This window comes from Pan troglodytes, chromosome 13 (assembly GCF_028858775.2).
Source record: "Pan troglodytes isolate AG18354 chromosome 13, NHGRI_mPanTro3-v2.0_pri, whole genome shotgun sequence".
Lineage (NCBI taxonomy): Eukaryota > Metazoa > Chordata > Mammalia > Primates > Hominidae > Pan > Pan troglodytes.
Window position 1 is genome coordinate 142,685,565 of NC_072411.2, and position 19,967 is coordinate 142,705,531.

General features: G+C 56.4%; 1 protein-coding gene across 1 annotated transcript in view; it reads left to right on the plus strand.

Moving 5' to 3' along the window:
- The first annotated feature begins 17,969 nt into the window (after nt 1–17,969).
- GPC1 (glypican 1) overlaps nt 17,970–19,967 on the plus strand; it is a 32,483-nt gene continuing 30,485 nt past the window's right edge. The window contains exon 1 of the mRNA XM_016950880.3: nt 17,970–18,442. Coding sequence (XP_016806369.1) covers nt 18,277–18,442 — 166 coding nt within the window. The 5' untranslated portion in view covers nt 17,970–18,276. The remainder of the gene's footprint in view (nt 18,443–19,967) is intronic.

The following is a 19,967-nucleotide window of genomic DNA, read 5'->3' on the forward strand; positions in this document are numbered from 1 at the left end:
ATTAACACGTCATTTAGCATTAGGTATATCTCCTAATGCTATCCCTCCCCCCTCCCCCCACCCACAAATGCTTTCCAGCAGCCACTCATGCATGGAAAGATTGCCATCAGAATTAGACAACTCAGAGAGTTCCACAACTCAACAACTCAAAGTCACAATGACTGTGTAATTTTGTATAGCAATGACTGTAAGACCTTATATCTCAATGCAAGTATTGAGATGATACAGGGACTACATCCATAGTGGTAACCTAGAGTAATGCTATGCTGTTTGGTCCCGGTCTCAGCTTGCTGAGAAGGTGCCCAAAAGTTGGGGGGGCATTGTTAAAGTAACTGTTACAGAGGCTAGGCCTGAGGAGTCCCTGAGTAGACAAAGCCAGTTAGGCCTCATAAGTGCAAACTGCTTCATTTGCAAACATAAGTGAAACTTACTGTGAACCTTTTCTTGAAAATACCTATATTAAAGAAAAACAAAACTTAAGCTCAACCAATCAGAAGTAGCCAACAAACTTATAATTCTATAACTAGGGACTTTGCAACAGGATGGACCCAACAAGGCACTTGCACAACTGTGACCAATCAGATATTTTATTTGTGTTACTTCTGTATTCATTCTGTAAAAACCTCCCTCTTGTTTTCTCTTGATGGAGCTCCTAAATCATTTCTGGTTTTAAGCTGAGTCATGAGTTGTCTCCTCAAATAAACCTCTTTTAAAAATTTTATGGTTCCTCAGTTTACCTTTTGATGGCTCTACATCATCTCCCTCAAGCTGGGACCCCGCTGACATCCCTAGCCATCCATCTAGGACCCTCAGGTGGAGGGTTGGCTGGTGCCCCTGCAGGATGTAAGGGATGCTGCCTGCCCCCGGGTGGCACAGCACTGGGCCCTCCATGGCCAGCCCTGGAAGGAAGGCCAACCCCATGCCTCCCACTCATACAGTTTCCCCACTCCATCCTCCATGGAATCCAGTGGAGATGAGGCTTCAGAAAAAGCTTGGAATGACAACTGGGAGATAAACACAGGGTGGAGGGCAAAACCATGCTGTCTGGGGGCTGCAGGAAAAACATGCTCATCTTCAACAGGGTTCTCTGCCTCTGCACACCCCTAGAGCATACCCATATAGGAAAGAATTTAACTTTGTCCAGAAATCAGTGTGGCATTGGCCCCTGATTCCTAGGAGGTGACACTCACCCTGGAATGTCATGCCTGATAGGACTGTCTTTGTTGGCCTGGGGACCTGAGGCCATGCCGCATGATTGCAATGTGTTTTGCAGAGTGTGGGAGGGCAGTATCTGGATCAGGTGATACCAGTTGGCCTTGGGAGGGGACAGAGACTGAGATAACCACACAGACAATCAATCAGTGGTGCCTGTGAATTGGAGCCCCAATAAAAACTCTGACCACAGAGGCTCAGGCGAGCATCCCCAGTTGGCAACGCTCCAGGTGTGCTGTCCCACAGAGATGCCGGGAGAGTGACACTGTCCCGACGCCACAGGGAGAGGACACAGGAGTCTTGAGTTTGGTGCGTCCCCAGATCCCACCTCTGTGGTTCTTCCTTTGGCTGACTTCATCCCTGATCCTTTCCCTATGAAAAACCATAGCCGTGTATACGACAGCTTCTGTGAGTCCTGTGGGTTTTCTGGCAAGCTGCTAAGCCTTGAAAGTGGGGTCTTGGGGCCCCTGAACATACCACTACAGTCAGAAGCAAGGGCAATCTGGTGTGGACTGTGCTCTCCCACTTGTGCCTGGAAAACTCTGGGCAAGCCTGGCCCCGACCCCCACCTCCCAGAGCACCTGAGCCCCACGAGGAGGCTGGTCCTCCTGGTGCCCAGGGAACTGCAGGCACAGGGGCAGCTGGAGACCCACCCCAGCTCCTCTCCACACCCACAAGTGCACTCCCAGGTAGGGAGTGGGGTCTGCACACATCTAAGTGAGCCTCAGCCATCGGCCCTCAGGACCCAGCTTCCTGGGTCCTGCATGGCTCATGTCCTAGGGCCATACTGTGGTCACACTGGGGGGCCTAGCCTAAGCCCCCCCGCATGCCAGTGGCCAAGCTTGCCTTCAGGGCCGTCTGCAAAGACCTCAAATTTCAAGCAGAATCAAAGCCTTTTCAGAGTTTAGGCAAAAATCTTGTGATTTTTTTTTTTTTTCCAAATAGTTTGGGCTTGGCAGGTCCCATGTTGCACTTTGCCAAGCTCTCCTCCCTCCTATAATTTAAAGAAGAAAAAAGCACAAATTCAAAACCACTGTGCATTCCGGAGGAGACGTGGTCTGCAGGCTGCTGACTCTGCCACAGGCATCAGAGCATCTGCACCGTGTCCACACAGCCTCACCCAGCCTCTTCCTGAGTCCTGCAAATTTTCATTTTACATTTTATTTCATTTTGCAATCTGACAATGAGGCAGAGTCTCTGCAGGGAGTTAGAGCCAGCCTGGCCCAGGCCACAGATGGCCAAGTGAGGCCTGTGGAGACCCCCAGCTCCCAGACCATTAAGGCCAGTATCTGGGAGCCATAGCCAGGCCAAGCCCCAGCTGGTGGCAGAGGAGCCGGGCAGCCTGCAAGGGGCTCCTGGTCCCAAGGAAGCTTGATGGGGGGGCCATGGACTGAACCCTGCCCCCACCCCACCAGTCCGTTTCAGAGACTGCAGACTGCTTAGGCACCCAGAAGACCCTTTCCTGACCCCCCCAGTGGGCCAGGGGCAGACATAGGCAAGCAGACACCACCCACAGTGCCCGAAGGCTCAGCACCCTTGGCACACATTGGGAGGGTCTGGTCCACTTCAGAGTGGGGGGCTGGGGGCATGGAGAAGACCTAGAAAGGCACGGCTGATACTTTGGCCCGAGACTTGCCTTATGGGAGTACCCGGGAGAATGGGAGGGCTGAGGGATGAAGAATGGAAGGACGACCTGCTGGGCAAGCAGACGGCCCCAAAACCAGAGTTGTGGGCAAGCCCTAGGCGGTGGGACTCCAGAGGGACCGGGAATCTGGTCTGGGCCCTCAGGATAGGCAGGCAGGGTCCTGGGGCCGCTGCCCACTATCCTATCCCCTCGGCACAAACGGCCTGGCTCCTCTGGTTCCTCTGGTGTGTGTGCCCTGACATTAGGGGCTTCCTCGGCCCACAGGGAAGGACAGTCAGGTCCTCACAGGGCCCCACGCCCTCTGCAGATGGGAACCACCCCCACAGTAGCCACTCAGCCACATGCCCATGTGGAATGACAAGGCCATCAATCCTGTTCCCCAGGGCTGGAAGCCACGTGTTGACAATTTTGAGCAGTGGGTTTAGCTCGGTTTCGGAAAGGATGAGAAAATTAGAGGATGGGTGTCTTTGCTTCCAAGAGTGTCCCATTCTGCGGATCTGCCCAGGAACACAGCAGTGGTGCCAGAGGCCTGCCAGGGACACTAGGCCCACAAAAGGCCCAAACTAGCATCCAGGCCTCATGTGAGGTGGCAGCCTCCGCCCCAAAACCCCCAGCCCTCAGGCAGCACTCACTTGTGCATTTCCAGCTCAATCTTCCAAATTACCAACTTTAAAGAGATATTGCAGGAGGAACACCCAGGACCCTGGAAGGCAGCTGCTGGGCCTGGATGCAGAGAGCGGTGATTCCTCCCAACTGGGATGCACAAGACCAGGATGCCTCAGGGTCAGGGAGGCAGCCAGCTTTACAAGTATGCTTTTCATGAAATAACTCACGGGTGTGGGCGCCTTCTCCCCAAGCAGATGAAGGGTATGGAATCCCATCAGAAGCACCCCTGTCCATTTCCAGGTCCCCCTGGACAGGTGTGGCCAGCAGGCAGGAAGGCACAGTCAGCAAGCACAAGCAACACTGATGCGGGGACACTGAGCAGGCTACAAGGATCCCAGAGGGGGGGTGGAGCAGGCCCTGGCTCCCTAGGGCCCATGCCAGGCCATGGGACATGCAGCCCCAGGAGAAGCTGGCCAGGGCAACCCAGGCCTGACAAGACCCAGGCCTGACAACTGTCCTCATGCCACACAGGCCAGGAAAGCCACTGCTCATGCCTCAGAACAGCAGCCAGTGCAAGGCAGAGACAGCATCACCTGTGCTCTGGCCTTGCTGCCACAGGAATGCTCTGAGCCCAAGGAGACCCCCACAGCAGGAGAGCCCTGCAAAACCATGGAAACAGACAGGGCTTAGGGCCCAGCCTCAACAAATCACATCCAGGATGGCATTGAAAATGCTTCCATTGCAGGTAGGGTTTAATCCTGGAATGCAAGGATGGGTTAATAGCAGTAATTCTAGATGCATAACTCACTACACCAAGAACTGAGTTGAGGAAAATGATACGATCATGGAAACAGATGTTGAAAAAATTCCATATCCTTCCCTACTAGGACTTTAAAAAGAAACCTTGTAGCAAGGAAAGAATAGGAAACAACTTCCCCAACTTGATAACAGTTTGTTCTAGAAGCCTTTAGTCAATATTGTAATTAATGATAAAACTTTCAAAGCATTAGTCTTAAGGTCAGGAGAAAACATGAGTGTTTTCATCATTACCAATTTTATCTTTACTATTATACTAGAGATCCTAATAAGGATAGTAATGCATTTATTAAAAAAAGAAATGAAAGGCATAAATACCTGGAAATTAAAAGATTAAGTCATCACTACTTTCAGAAGCTATGATTGTCTACCTAGAAATCAGAAGGCAGCCAATTGAAAAAGTATTAGAAGTAAGGAAACAATTTAGCAAAGCTGTGACTTGAAAGATCAATGGAGCCAATGACTTCCCTAAACACAGCAATTACCAATGAAAACGTACGCTCAGAAATACTGCTCACAATAGACAAAGCCTTAAAACAACTAAGAATAAACCCCAAAATAACTAAGAATAAACCGCAAAATATAAAAAGGGCTAGATGATGAAAAATGTGAAACTTTATGGCAAAGCAATTTTTTAAATTGAATAAAGGGAGAATTTGAAATACCTAGAATACCTGGATGTCTGAGAAAATATCAGTTCTCCCAGAACTAATCTATGAGCTCCAGACAATCCTCATCCATTATTTATGGGACTTGACGGATGAATCCAATGTTCATCTGGGGGAGACACTGGAAAGAATAGCAAGAAATTTTGAATAAGAAGAAATGTATATCCTACAAAACTACATTATTCAAAACAGTGTGGCCTTAGCCCAGCAATATGCAAAAAAAGATCCAGGGTGAGTCTAGAAACAGGCCAGTGTATGCTGGAATGAGTATTTACTGGCATTTCACATAAGTGAACAGGGGAAGGAGGAAATATTTGCGACACAGATTCCAGGCAAAGAGCCTAATCTTTAATCCATAAAGAACTCCTCAAAAATCAATACCAAAAGAAACCAACAAAGGTGAAAAACGGCAATGGACTTGAATAGACAGGCCATAAGAAAACCTGACAGTGGCTGGTAAACGCATGAAAAGATGTTCAGTTTCCCAGGGAGCAGGGAGTACAAACGGAAACACTCCCGGATCGCACCCCTCGAGCCTCAGGTCGGCAACATCCAGAGGTGTGATGACCCCTGCTTTGACAAGGGCATGAGTCACCAGGGACTGTGCCTGACTTTGTCTTTTTGAAGGACATTAGGCCACCTCTTTAAAATACTGAAATGTGCACCCTGTAACTCAGCAGATGTGTTTCTCATCATCTGTTCTATAGAAGCCACCGCTGCCATTTTAGTATCACTTTGTTTGAAATAAAAACACTCTTGAGCTGAGGCATGGTAAAACAGAGGCTGTAGCCCTTTTCTGGAATATTGACAATGGGTTGGAACAGAGGTGTGGGCGGAGCTTTAGGCCCTGATGTGGAGAGGCCACCGAGGCTCGCTCAGGGTTCAGTTAGAAAAACAATGCCACACACAATGGGCATCAGATGCTTGAACAGGGCCATTTACGAACCAGAGAAAGTTCTAGAAAGATGCGCCCACAGTGGCTCACCCTGATCACTCTGGGTGAGGGTGTGAACGGGAACCCTCTTTTTTCTTTTTCATATATTTCAGAATGTGATGTGTTCTATTTTAACCACTACTAGAGATTTTTCAAGCTTTTCAAAAGCTTCCAGTTCTGGTTGTTGGTCCCAAAAACTGGATCCTGTGGGACAACACGGTCTTCAGCTGATCTAGCCCTGCCTCCAACCAGCGACAGTCCCTGGCACCTGCGTCTCTGCTGCTAACCCTCCTGATGAGTGCGCCAGGAGTATTCCGACCAGTGACAGTCCCTGGTGCTGGCATCTCTGCCACTAACCCTCCTGATGGGTGCACCAGGCATATGGCCTCTGACCAGTGACAGTCCCTGGCACCAGTGTCTCTGCCACTAACCTTCCTGATGGGTGCACCAGGCGTACGGCCCTCGGGCCTCTCGCGTTCAGCCCAAGCTCATTGAGTGGAAATCCCCGGGTTACCAGCCCTCCCGCTACCCTGTACCCAATGCCACTCCGGGTGCCACGCGCCAGAGTCAATTTCCGCCCAACACCACGACTGTGTGTGGCTCCGGCATTTCCAACCACTAGGAGGGCAGGAGGGCTGGCCAGCAGGCGAGGTCTCTGTGTGTGATTTTGAAATGCCTTTTCCCACAATGGCAATTAAAGTGCAATGCCTAATTCTGGACAGCTTCAGAACGAGCTTTAGAAATGGATGAGCTTTAGAAATGGTCACGTAGCAAGAAAATCTCCTTCCAGAAAACCTGCAGGCATGGAGGGAGACTGAGGCTATGAGGAGGTGGGGCTAGGGCTGGGGCTGAGGGCTGGGTCTTCCTGAGGCACTGTGGGGGCAGAAAGCAGGAGGCTGGCTGGTGACTGACGCTGCAGAGGAAGACGGAAAGCTTGCACTTTCTCCACGATTGTGTTAAGCAACATTCTAAACACAGTCCTGAGGCTCTCAGTGAATACAGGAGTCTTCACGTTGGGGACAGAATCTCGGAGGGCAGGCCTGTTGGTCTGGACCAGGGGCATGGGGGAAATGTCCAGGCCCTTGGGGCCACACAAGTGCAGTGCCCGGCTCCGCCAGGTTCACACTTTTCCAAACACCCCTGCTCCTTCTTAGCTTGAGGGTTAATGGCAATGCCACCTCACGTGGTCATTCATTCATTCAACAAGCATTGGTCACTCCTACAACAACCACTCACCACCCAGCCGTGAAGACCCGAGTCTCAGCGGGCACTGCCCCACCAGGCACATTCTGGTGCTTCGGATAATACAGCAGAACCAACAGCTGCCCTCGCCCTGGTGATGCAGTTACCTTCCAGGGAGAGGAAGCCAGTTCATCCATGAAGAGATGATTTCTTAGGGCAGCTGGTGCTGGTGAGGACACCAGGCGGGAAGCCCAGCCAGCAGTCACTCTGTGAAGCGGCTTGGCGGACTCTGCCTAGCCTGGTGCCCAGCACCTCTGACCCCGCAAAAACACGCACCCATGTGCCCCTGGTGGCAGAGACAAGCACAGCTACAGCAGCGCTCTTGAAACCACATGATTGTCCAGCCACGGTGGCCTGGGCATGGAGACCATAGGCGCTCACAACGGAAGGCCACCTGAGGACGAGAAGTGGGCAGCAACGCAGGCGGCGCTCAGGGTCGAGAGACCGAGGTCAGCGCCAGGGAGAGTGCCAGGCCCGGCGGCCCAGTCGGTGGGTCAGGGTCGAAGGCAGGGCACCTGTCCTGTGGCAGGGGAGCTTTGGGCAGGGGGACTTCAGGGTGCAGGACAATGTGGAGAGGACGTGAGGGGTCCCTGGGGCAGGGCATGCTCTGTTTCTCAATCTGGGTGCACTTTAAGAGATGCAAATTCATCAAGCCCTACCGTCAGGCTTGCACGCTGATCTGCGGTATACCACACAGCGTGGTGACTCACACCTGTGATCCCAGCACTTTGAGAGACCAAGGCAGGAGAATTACTGGAGGCTAGGAGTTCAAGAGCAGCCTGGGCAAATAACGAGACCCTGTCTCTACAAAAAAAAATAAAAATTAGCCAGATGCGGTGGTGTGCACCTGTAATTCCAGCTATTCAGGAGGCTGAGGCAGGAGGATTGCTTGAGCACTGGAATTCAAGGATGCAGTGAGCTATGATCGTGCCACTGCACTCCAGCCTGGGCAACAGAGCAAGTTCTTGTCTCTAAACAACAACAAAAAAAATGGTTGAAATATCACGGGCAACACCTTGGAAACCAATTCATGCACAAGGATTGAAGATGCTTCCAGTTCACTCAGACCTCTGTAAACTGTGGCAGTTCCATCTGTCCAGAGTCAGCCCAGTGTTCCTGCTGGGTGGGAGGGAGCCAGGGCTTGCCTGCTGGAGACCTGGCGCCTCCCCTTCCAGGTAAGGGCTCTGTCTTCAGGGTCTGCCCACCTTTCCCAAGGCATGAGATGATGGGAGGGGAGGATGTCCCTGGAGAACGTAGTGATGAACAGGGAGGTGACAGGGCAGGGACGATCACAGGCTGTTGTGAACTTGTGTGAATTATTAATACTTAACCTCCCTGAGCCAGATGCTTTTCTATAAGCTGGATGCAAACAGACCCCCCTCTCAGGGAGACTGTGCACATCTGAGACAGTCTTCAACTGCGTTCCCCCAAGAAGCAGATGCTGAGACAAGGTTCGTTTACTGGATGGTCCCAGGAAACAGCAGCAGGGGCGTGAGGAAGAGATGAGGAGGGAAGTAGCAGGATGGGTGATCGGTGCAGCTCACTGTGACCCGGCTCAGCCACAAGAAACCTCAGGAGACAGCGTAGAGCAATGGTCAAATAAAAACGACTGTGGCCACTGGTTCAGAGAAGCTCCTGCCCCAAACCCAACACCCAGACCAAACCAGAATGGAGTCACTCATGCTTCATGTCACGTCATCAAACTGAACTTAGAAAGGGCCTCTTTTCCCAAAATGAAGAGATTCACCACAGCCAATCAGTCTACCTGAGTCAGGAGACTCAGGAAGTCCCTCCGTGTTAGTCTGACAGGGAAAGTGACCCCACAACGCCCAATCACTTGCTGTCCTCTATTTCTGTTTCTTCAGCCTTTTCTGCCTGTAAAGCCCACCTCTTCCACTCAGCTTATGGGAACACCCTTCCTAACTCTCCAAATGCGATGCTGCCTGATTCATGAGTCACCAGGGATAGCCAATTAGATCTTGCGTGAGTCGGCTCTTCCATTGCTATGAAGAAACACCTGAGGCTGGGTCATTTATAAAGAAAAGAGGTTTAATCAGCTCAGGCTGTACAGGAAGCACAACACCATCATCTGCTTCTGGTGAGGGCTCAGGAAGCTTCCACTCGTGGTGGAAGGCAAAGGGGGAGCAGGTGCGTCAACGGCAAGAGCAGGAACAAGAGAGAGAAGGGAGAGGCCCCAGGCTCTCTTAAACAACCAGCTCTCTCATTTGAACTAACTCAGCGACAGCTCACTCATCACCAAGGGGATGATGTTAAGCCATTCACTAGGGTCCCACCCCTGTGACCCAACACCTCCCACAAGGCCTCACCTCCACCACTGGGGATCACATTTCAACATGAGATTTAGAGAGAAGAAACTTTCAAACCATATCAGATCTTAACTAAATGTGTTGAAAGTTTGTTTTTTAACAGCACACACATGCCTGGGTTTCCAGCTGTGCAGCAGGAACTGGTGCCTGTCCACCAGCTAAGGGATACGTCTAAGTCATTTTCTTTCTGCCACTTCCAGGTTACTCTGCCAGGGGACCCAGGGAAACCCAGCAGGCAGCGGTCACTGGTGACCTTGAGTGTGTAGAAGGGAGCGAGGAGGAGCCTGGGTGGACACCTGCAGCACCTGCTTCAGAGGCATGGTGGGTACAGGTACTCACTGCACTCTGCCTCGCTGCAGTGGGTGGGTCCTCATGGGTGGGCTGCCATGGTTCTGTTGCAGGCACATGTGATGTGTGGTGGCAGTGGGAGGTGGCCAGGTGGCTGGATTGAGAAATGCAGCTCCCAGCCACCTGGCCACTCCAGCCTCATGATGCTAAGGTTAAGACAGGGTCGCTCACTGGGGGACGGCGCCTTGCCTCTTTCTCTGCACCTCCAGCAGCCTGAACTGTGCCCACTTGGGAAGGACGAGGTTGTCGGACGCTGGGAGAGGCTCCCTCCGTGTTGGACCTGCTCTCGGGCTCCACATGGATAATCAGCTCCACACCTCATCCCTCATGGCAATTCTACTTGGCTTTGGTTTCTACTGAGGTAAAATTCAAGTAACATAAAATTAACCACTTTAAAGTGTCCAATTCCGCAGCACTTCATCTGCTCACAGTGCTGTGCAGCCTCACCTCTGTCTAGTTCCCAAACATCTCATCTCCCCACAAGGAAACTACTAAGCAGGCTCTCCCCATCTCTCCGTGCCTCCAGCCCCCACAACCACGCACCTGCTGTCTGCTGCTGTGGGTTCAGGGGAATGTGAAATGCTGGTTATTTGACAGAAATGGAGTCACATAGCCTGTGCCCTTTGGCGTCCAGCTTTTTTTACTTACCGTGATCTTTCCAAGGCCCCTGCACACTGCAGCAGGAATCGGTGCCTGATTCCTTTTTATGGCTGGAGAACATTCCCTTGCATGGATAGGTCAGTTTTGTCTGCTCATTGGATGGATATTTGGGATGTTTCCATATTTTGACTACTGTGAATGGTGCTGCTGTGAACATCCATGCAAAAATTTTTGTTTGAATACTTGTTTTCAATTATTTTGACCATACCCCTAGCTGTATGTTAATTCTGTTTTACTTTCTGAGGAACCACCAAACTGTTTTTACAGTGGCTAAGCCATTTCATGTTTCCACCAGCAATATACAAGGTTTGTCATTTTCCCACATCGTCGCCGACACTTATTTTCCGATTTTTGGTGCTAGCTATCTCGAGTGTGGTGTGTGACATCCTGTTGCTCTGATTTACATGTCTCTGATGACTAGTGATACTGACCATGTTTTCATGAGATTATCAGTCATTTGCGTATCATCTTTGGGAAGGTGTCTATTCAAATTCTTTGCTATTTTTAAAACTGACTTTTTGCTGTTGTGTTGAAGAGTTTTTTTTTTCTTCTGGAAACTAGACATTCATGAGATACATGATGTGCAAAAAAATCCTACCATTCTGTGGTTTGTCTTTTCACTGTTTTGATAGTACCCTTTGAAACGCAAAGGGTACTATCAAATTTTCATAAAGTCCAATTCTTCTGTTTTTTTCTTTTATTGCCTGTGTTTTTTGTTTCATATCCAAGAGTCTCTTGCCAAATCCAATGTCATGAGATTTCCCCAATATTTTCTTCTAAGAGTTTTTGCTCAGTGGGGGGTTTTGGTCCATTTTGGGTTCCCTGTTGTGTATGGTGTGAGGTAGGGTCTAGCTTCATTTGTCCCTGTACCACTTGTTGAAGAGACTACTCTTTGCCTCATTGAATAATCTTGGCATCCTTGTCCCAAAAAATTGACCACAGGTGTGTGGGTTTGTGTCTGAACTCTTCTATTCCATTTGTCCACATGTCCGCCTTCATGCCAATATCAAACTGTTTTGATTACTGTAGCTTTGTACTGTAGTAAGTTTTGAAACTGGGAAACTGAGTCCTCCAACTCTGTTTTTGTTTTTTAAGACTATGTGGCTATTCAGGGAATATCCTTGTTTCATGCCCATTTTTCCTCCGAGAAAATGAAGGGAGAAGAAGACTGAGTGACCTAAGAGGGTGGCTCAGCTGGTCAGCACCAGCAATGACAGAGGGAGTGAAGGGGCTCAGGGGCCAGAAAAGGAGCAGGATGTCCACAGGGCAGAGGTCCTGTGGCTGTGCCTGGCCCTGACCCAAATCTACTGTCCTCACCTGGCTGACAACCCTGCCTTTGCAGGCTACAATCACTCTGCTCATGTGACACTTACTCAGGAAGCCCTGCACCTGCCTGAGAGTCACCTCGCCTCCCTAAAATGAGGCCCAGAGGCCAGGTGTCTAAGCCTCCCTTGGCCACCCTCCCTGGGCCGCAGCCCCAGGTCTGGGGAGCACTTTGGCCTGAGGCCCTCTGGAAGGGCAGGGCTTCCCTCTGTCACCTTCTCAGGATGCCTTTGCCAGACTTTCGTTGAAGGTAGGGGACCAAGGCCAGGTGGGCTGGTCAACGCCACCTTTAGGGAGGGGCCTCACCACCACTAGTGACTGCCCACTCCCCAGCACGGGTGGGCCAGCCAGAGCTGACCTGACGTGGCTGAGCTTGGCTGTAGGTGTGACCCATGGGCCAGGCCATGGTTGCGGGGTGTGATCAGGGCCTCTCCTCCTCCCTGGTCCTCAGCCTTGTCTACGGCTTCAGCCTCTCCTCCTCCCAAGTCCTCGGCTGTGTCTTGTTCCAGCCCCCCTCCTCCTCCCCTCCCTGGACACTCCCACTGTGTCCAGGAGGGCCCTGCAGCTGCCTTCACCTCTGGTTGTGCCGGTGGCTGCAGGGCAAATAAAACCAACCCTTCCCCCATCCCCCTCCCCAGGGACCAGGCAGCCTGTCCCTGTCCCCAGAAGAGGCCTTGCACCACCCCTTCCCTCCCACAGGCCTCAGGGGCTCCCTTGCCCTTCAGCTGTCCAACGCTCAGGACACCTGTCCCCTGCCACCTAGCGGGGCATTACTATTGCACAGAGAAACAGACACTCAGATGCGGCAGTTTCGCCTCCTCAGGAAAATAGGATTCCCAGAGAGGACCAGCAGGCCAGGGAGGCTACAGTCCTCCCTCAGCTCCACCGTGCAGGTGCCTCTCTCTCGCCTGTGACTCAGCCTCACCTGCCAAGGTTGCAAGACCCTGCTCAGTGGGCCCTGGCAAGGCCTCCCCCTTAGGAGACGGCTCTTCCACTGAGCCCCTGGATTCCCTCCCACCCAGCGCAGGCCGGCGGCACACAGGGCAGGCCACTGTGAGCACTCTGGCTGCTCTAGGCCCTGACACAGTACAGGCCTGGGTCCTCCACAGCCAGGTGTGCAGGCCCCCAACCCCCCCTAGCCCATGGCTTGCCAGCCAGGGCCATGGAGGCCACAGCCACCTCCCCACATGCAGGCTGGTGGCTCCTGCCCAGGAGGACAGATGCCTGCTGTCTTGTTCTCTGGTCTTCCAGAGAAAAGGTTGGCTGAAGAGGGTGCCCCGGCCATGTTCCTGTCACCAACTGGACAACTCCCCTCAAAGGGCCTTGAGCATCCCAGGACACTCTCCCCAGGAGCAGGGAAGGTTGGGAGTGTGGCGTGGACAGTGCCACCCTTCCAGGCCAGCATGGTCCAGAGGCAAACCCTTACCTGCAGAGCAGCTCAGAGGATGCCTCCAGTTGGCCTCACCCTGGAAACGGCTCTTTGCTTTGGGGACCAAGCAAGCTCTTCAGACAAGCCTGCAGAAGGGCAGTGGGAGGCGGGACAGGGCCACAGTCCGACCCCCTCAGAGCTTAGGAGCCTCATCTACAGGGAAACGAAACCCTTCAACTCCAGACCTCTGGAGCTGAAGGCAACTTTAGGCCTTCCCTAAGCTTAGGGGAAGGTTTGAGGTGACCCTGGAATCTGAATGGGGAGGGGAAGAGCGTTCAGCTTCCCGGACCCCTTGAGAGGAGGGGGAGGCTCAGGGGCTCCTGCACTGTGGCTGAGGGCAGCTGCATTCTGATCTTCAGAGTCCTTGCAGGCTTTTGATTGAAGCTGGTTTTCAAATGATCAGCCAGGCAGTATGGACTGCAGGAGGAATAGGTCAAAAGCCAGCAATGGTCCAGAAGGGGAGAGGCGGAGAGAAGGGCAGGAGCCACACACGGAGCAGACAGGGCCTGGCAGGAAAGCCATGAGCTGCTGGTGCTGGGGACACTAAGGCGTGCGCGTGGGTCTCTGAGCTCCAGGTGTGTGGGGTGCTTTGTCCTAACATAGCAGACAGTGCCGGAGTGCCCCCATCTGCTCCCTCTCCTCAAGGAGACCAGGCCAAGAGTCAGGGTCGGGAGGGGCAGGAAAACAGCCACAGGGAAGGCCAAACCCAGCTCAGCCCAGAGTGGAGTGTTTGGGGTCATCTCCTGCTACCAGGGTCCTCAGACTAGAGAAACAGGTGCCAGCTCTTGGAGGGGCCACAGGTGCATTCCTCTGACCCCACCTACCACACGGGTGACCCAGCCTCACTGAAAAGGCTTGCTCTCCTCTGACCTGGATAAGGGAGGCCAGCCCAGACTTCTGCTGATCAAAGGGACCCAGCAGAGCAGAGCAGGCTCCAAACAGCTTTGCCTTCAAGTTGACTGCCCCACGGCAGGGGCTTGGAGAGAGGTGGAGGGAGGTGCAGGTATGACCTCCTTTGAGAATAATGGTGCCAGGTTTTCTCGGTCCTGCAAACTCTGCTCAGCTGGCGCCCTTGTCCACCCACCCTCACTGCCCAGTGGCAGCCCCTAAGTTGGGGAAGCCAGGGCAGCCCTAGGGTTCAGACTCAAAGCCGAACTCCTGTAGATTAGGGTCCTGGCTCAGGGCTGGAAGACCTTCCAGGGTACCACTGAGTGTCCAGGCAGAGCAGGGACCAGCACCCCACCTCACAGACCCCACACGAGTACAATCCCGCAGGGTCGTCTGGAGCCGAGCTCCTTCATGAGATGACAGTGGCTCCCTGAGCCAGCACCAGAATGAGAGACCGGATGAATGTTCCCCAAGTGTCACCACCAAAAGGCAGGGCAGGAAGCACGGGGTGAGCTGGAGGTGGAGTCCATGGGCCAGAGCAGGCCCTGGGGCAGATCCCCTCCCCATCGCTAAGCCCTACAGAGCTGCCCAGAGCCCCGCTTCTTTCTGGCAGGCACCCTGATTACCATTTGCAGAAAGATCTCCAGCTCCGCAGGCAGCCTGTCCTGCCCACCCTGCTCTGCCCAGGGCTGCCAGCCACTCCTGGGGACCATGCTCTCTCCATCAGCCACATGCTGGGGTATCCACTTCCTCCTTCAGGCTGCTGCCCAAGGGGCCCCCAGACCCCCACAGAGGTGTGGGGACCCTATGTCCTCCACTATGCCCCAGGGCACCAAAACACCTCCTGGGTGCTCTAACAGATCAGATGCCACATCCCAGCCAGCCCTAGTCCACGCCCTTGAACCCCTGCTGTCTGCAGGCACACGCGCGCACTCCTGCCTCCCACGGCCAGTAGGACAGGGCTCTCGTAGGTAGGGACGCTACAGGCAGTGACATTCACAAGAAGGCAGCCATGGATGGCAGCGACAACAATCGCTCAGTCTGTTTGGAAACTTACTTTTGGAGTCTCCGAAAGACAATCTCTGAAACCAAACAGGAAGGGAAGCTGTCCGTCCGTGGCAGCGGGCAAGGGCGTGCACACTCACGAGGGTTCCACGGAGCAAAAGTAGGATAATTTCTGAGCAGACCTGCCGTCCGAACGGCTGGGAGCTGCGGGCCCCCCGGCGCTCCCTGTGTCTTCTGAGCAGAGACCAGGCTCAGCATCCCGCAGACCCCCACCCTCCCTAGGCAGAAGCAGGAGTGGGCCCTAAGCCAGCAGTACACGCCCTCCAGGACCTGGGGTCCTCCACAGAAGATGGGGGCATGGAAGGGAGGCCCCCACACCCTGGCCCAACAGGCACTGCCTGCCTCAGCCCATCAGACAATGCTAAGTGTCCTCTGCCCTCACTGCACCGGTGGAAGAGCAGGTCCAGGCTGCGCCACACGCCCACTCTCAGGTGTTTCCTCACTTGCTCATTCATTCCTTCTTTGTGTCGCATACGTGTGCCCCCACTGTCTAGCCAGGCAGACACCAAAGCAGGAGGGGGTGGTCTTGGTCAGAGCCACAAGGGTCACTGTGGTGGCTGGGATTCGAGGCATCAACTATGTCCTCAAACCCATCCATGTGTCCTGTGTGGAGCGGCCCCAGGGACAGCGGTGGAAGAGGGGGCTGATCAGCCTTGCCCATCCTCCCAGAGTCCCAGTCTGGACCCTGCACCCGACTAGCACGGGCAGCCTGGCGGCTCCTGCCCTGGTGACAGTGGGCGTGTGCAGCATTGCCAGGAGGGAAGCAGAGGCAGCTGCAGCTGCTCAGGATCCTGCGGCTCCTCCCAGGTGCAAACCCGGCTTTTGCTTCCAATGCCCCCGGCGGCATATGCATCCTCTCCAGGGAAGGTCCTGGCTACAGGTCTCCTGGTCTGCGGAATGGGAATGATTCCAGGACCTGCGATGGTGGTAAGGACTTCCTTAGGAGATGAAGCCACCCGGGGGTCACCAGGGCCAGGCAGAGGCTGCGACCATTGCGTTCTAAGCCCTGCTGTCCACACTGCCATCCAGAGGCCCAGAACTAGGCTGGAGGAAGGACTTGCCCGGAGGAATAACCCAATCTGGTCAGATTAAGAGGAGGCGTAGACAGTGACGGGGTAACTATAGAGCCTCAGGCCAGGTTAACTAACCTCAAGTCCAGGTTCCTAGGCCCAGGCAGCCCTGCCTGATCCCGCAGTGCGTGAGACCACACAGAGAGAGCGGGATCGTGGGCCCAGGCTCCTGACCGTGCTGGATAAGGTGTGCAGGCAGCCACGCCAGGCCCAGGCAAGAAGGAGCAAGCCCGGAGCATGTACTGAACAGGGGTCTGTGAGTCACAAAATGTGACGCAGCAGAGGGTATGTGGGGGAGGGCAGGGAAATGCACACTTGGATTGGGTCCCCAAAGCCTCCCTCTCCAGCAATGATTCAGTGTCTCTGGGTGAAGGAGCAACCTTCTCTGGGAGGCAGGGCAGGAAACCCCAAGAGCTCAGGGGGAGGGCACCCCACCTTCCTGCTCCAGTCCCACACAGCGGCTGAGAGCCCCAGGCACAGAAGGGGTAGGGAATGTTGCCACCACCCCCACCACAGACCCCGCTGCAGCTTCCAGGTGATGCCACAGGCCCTGAAATCAGGACACCCTTGCTGTACATGGGGGTCATCTTGAGGTTCTCTGCCAAGGATGCTGACCTCTATGCCTGCCCCCAATTCTGCAGCTCAGGCATCTGGCTTCACCACCAGGCCTTACCATGTGGAGAACAGGGGGCCGGGGTGGGGGGTCTGGGAGCCAAGGAAGGAGTGAAGCCCTCCAGACACCAACATCGCAGTCCTCGCCCCCTCCCTACAGACCCCATCCAGGCCAACTCCCCATGTGCAGCTAAAGCCACGCGCCCTCCTACCAGACAAGGTGCAGGCAGCCCTCCCGCCTTCTTCAAAGAGGCATCTGCTCCGGGCCACTCCACCCTCCTCCCCCAGTGGCCTAACTAGTCGCCGGGTTCCAACCCTATCCCTTCTCCAGAGGTCATCTGGCCCCACCCAGCAGCCCAAACCAGTAGACCGGCCCTGCCCCATCACTTTGGTTTCTCCAGCATCCAAAGAACGTGGAGGGTCACCCCCCAAAACAGCTGTCAAGGTCCAACAATTAAGCCATCTGTTGCCGCTCCCTGGGACTGGGAGAGGTGAGGTCGAGTTTCTTGGCCAGTTTCCTGCGTGCAGCCCCCACACCACAAAAGCCCCCGGTGCGAGCCGGAGCCCAGCGCGAGACGGCTGGAAGGGCGCGGGGAGGGAGCCGCTGCGGGGTGCAGGCGGGGAGAGGGGCGGCGGCTCGAGGCGCGGCCGGCGGGCGGAGGGTACGGAGGCGCCGGGAGAGCGTTCTCGGGGCGCGCTGCCAGGGTGCAGGATGCCGGAGCGCGCGGGAGGGAGCGGGGAGCGGGATGCCGATTTCGGCTGGGGGCGGGGAAGCCCCTGATTGGGGCGCGGGAGGCGTGATGTCACGTCCGGCGGGGGAAGCCCTGCCTCGCGCACCCTCCGCCCCCGTTCCCGCCCCCACAGGTGGTGCCACCGCCCAGGGCGCTGGGCGTTGGGGGCCGCCCTCGGGGACCCCGGCCGCGGCCCCGCGCTGCCCGGCTTCGCCGCCTCCCGCCGGGGATCGATAGAGTCGCGCGGCCAGGCGGGCCCTCTGGGTCCCTAAGAGCCAGAGGAGCGCCCAGTGCGCCCCGGCCCGCGCCCCCGCGCCGCGCCCCGCCGCGCCCCGCCCCGCCCGGTGCTCCCAGTCCCTCCCCCACCCCTGCGCTCCCACCCTGCCCCGCCCCTCTCGTCTCCCGCGGCCGCCTAGGGGCCGGGCCGGCGGCGGGGGAGGCGCCGAGCCGGGACTGCGCTAGCCCGCCGCGCTCTGGGCTGCCCGAGCGAGCGTTCGGACCTCGCACCCCGCGCGCCCCGCGCCGCCGCCGCCGCCGGCTTTTGTTGTCTCCGCCTCCTCGGCCGCCGCCGCCGCCTCTGGACCGCGAGCCGCGCGCGCCGGGACCTTGGCTCTGCCCTTCGCGGGCGGGAACTGCGCAGGACCCGGCCAGGATCCGAGAGAGGCGCGGGCGGGTGGCCGGGGGCGCCGCCGGCCCCGCCATGGAGCTCCGGGCCCGAGGCTGGTGGCTGCTATGTGCGGCCGCAGCGCTGGTCGCCTGCGCCCGCGGGGACCCGGCCAGCAAGAGCCGGAGCTGCGGCGAGGTCCGCCAGATCTACGGAGCCAAGGGCTTCAGCCTGAGCGACGTGCCCCAGGCGGAGATCTCGGGTGAGTGAGGGTGCGGCGCCGGGAACCCGGGCCTGGCCGGGCTTTGGGTTCCGGACCCTGGTCTTCCCGACGCGGCTACTCGCCCCCGGCGCGGGATCCTGCCGCCTGCGCCCCGCCGCCCGGGCCCCGAGTGGCTCCCTGCGCTGCGGCTCCTCTGCAACCCCACGGCCCTCGCCTCCAAGCCCCGCGCCGCACTCCCTCGCCAGGGTCTCCTCCGCTCCGCTCGGTCGTCCTCCACCCCTCCCCGCCCCCCGCACGCCGGCTTCTTCCCTGCGGAGCTGATCTCGCCGGGCTGCGGGCTCGGGGCGCTCCTCCCGGGCCACGGCTGGAGCTGGGCGTCTTCTGCCCGCCGCTCGGCCCAGCGCGCCTGCAGGCCGGGAGTCCCAGCCCCGGGGCCGGCTGTCGGGGCGCTGTGGGGCTCGGCGTGGCCGGGCTTTCGGGGCGCCGCTGACGGTGGCCGCGGACCCCTTCTGCTCTGTACAGACCTCTCTGGGAGGCGTCTCCGGTCCTGCCCGGGGATTCTCGTAGGGTCTCCAGCAAAGGCAGCCTAGGTGGGTTTTATAAGCTGACCCCCTCGGGGGGTAGTGCGGAGGTATGGGGAGGGAGCTGGGCACTTATCCGCGGGCGGAACGCCGCCGCCTCGCAGAGATTCCTGTCGAAGAACTTGTACGCGCCGGCCCCCGCCTGGCGCTTGGGCAGCCTCGTGCCGCGAGTCCAGCTGCAGGTGGTCGGCGCGTTGGATCCCGCCCAGGGGCCGTGTCATTTCTTTGTAAGAACAGCGGCCCTCTTGGCGCCCCCTAAGCCCTGCAGCCGCCTGCGGCTCTGCCTCTTCCCTCCCTGTGGTCCCGGAGGAGCTTTGGGGACAGAAGTGTACGGGTGGGTGGAACGGTGGGCTCCGTGTGCTAAGGAACTCTTGGAACCCAAGCTTCACCTTTCCACGTGTGGGGACCAACCTCGGTCTGTACCGCGTGCCAGGGACCCAGTGGGCAAGAACAAAACAGACTAGGTTCCTGCTCTGGGGGGCTTCTCTGAAACCAGGGGAGTGGGAGTGCCGGTGGAGGGCTACTCAGATGGGGACTCAGCGCAGAAATGCCCATGGTCCTGGGGATTCTGAGCAAGAAGGATCCGTGCATCTGGGTGAGGGGGGTCTGTGGCCATGCCTTGCCGCGGGGGGCGGAGTGGTGGGAGGAGGCAGTCGGGCTCTGGACCCCTGCCCCTCCAGGAGGAACAGAACCCACAGACAGCCCCTTGCCCTTGGTGGATCTCCCGATGCCCCCAGCCTGAGGTTCTTGTAAGGGCCCCCTGACCGCCCCCCCCAGAAGGAACAGAACCCGCAGACAGTCCCTTGGCGGATCTCCCGATGCCCTCCCCACCAGCCTGAGGTTCTTGCAAGGACCCCTCCAAAGTCCCCAGGACAGGCCTTCCTGTGCCTCTGCAGAGGCAACCCTGTCATTTCCAGGCTGCCTCCCGCACCCCACTGGGCTCTGTCTGTCCCAGGTAGGGGGCACACCTGGATGCCAGGCAG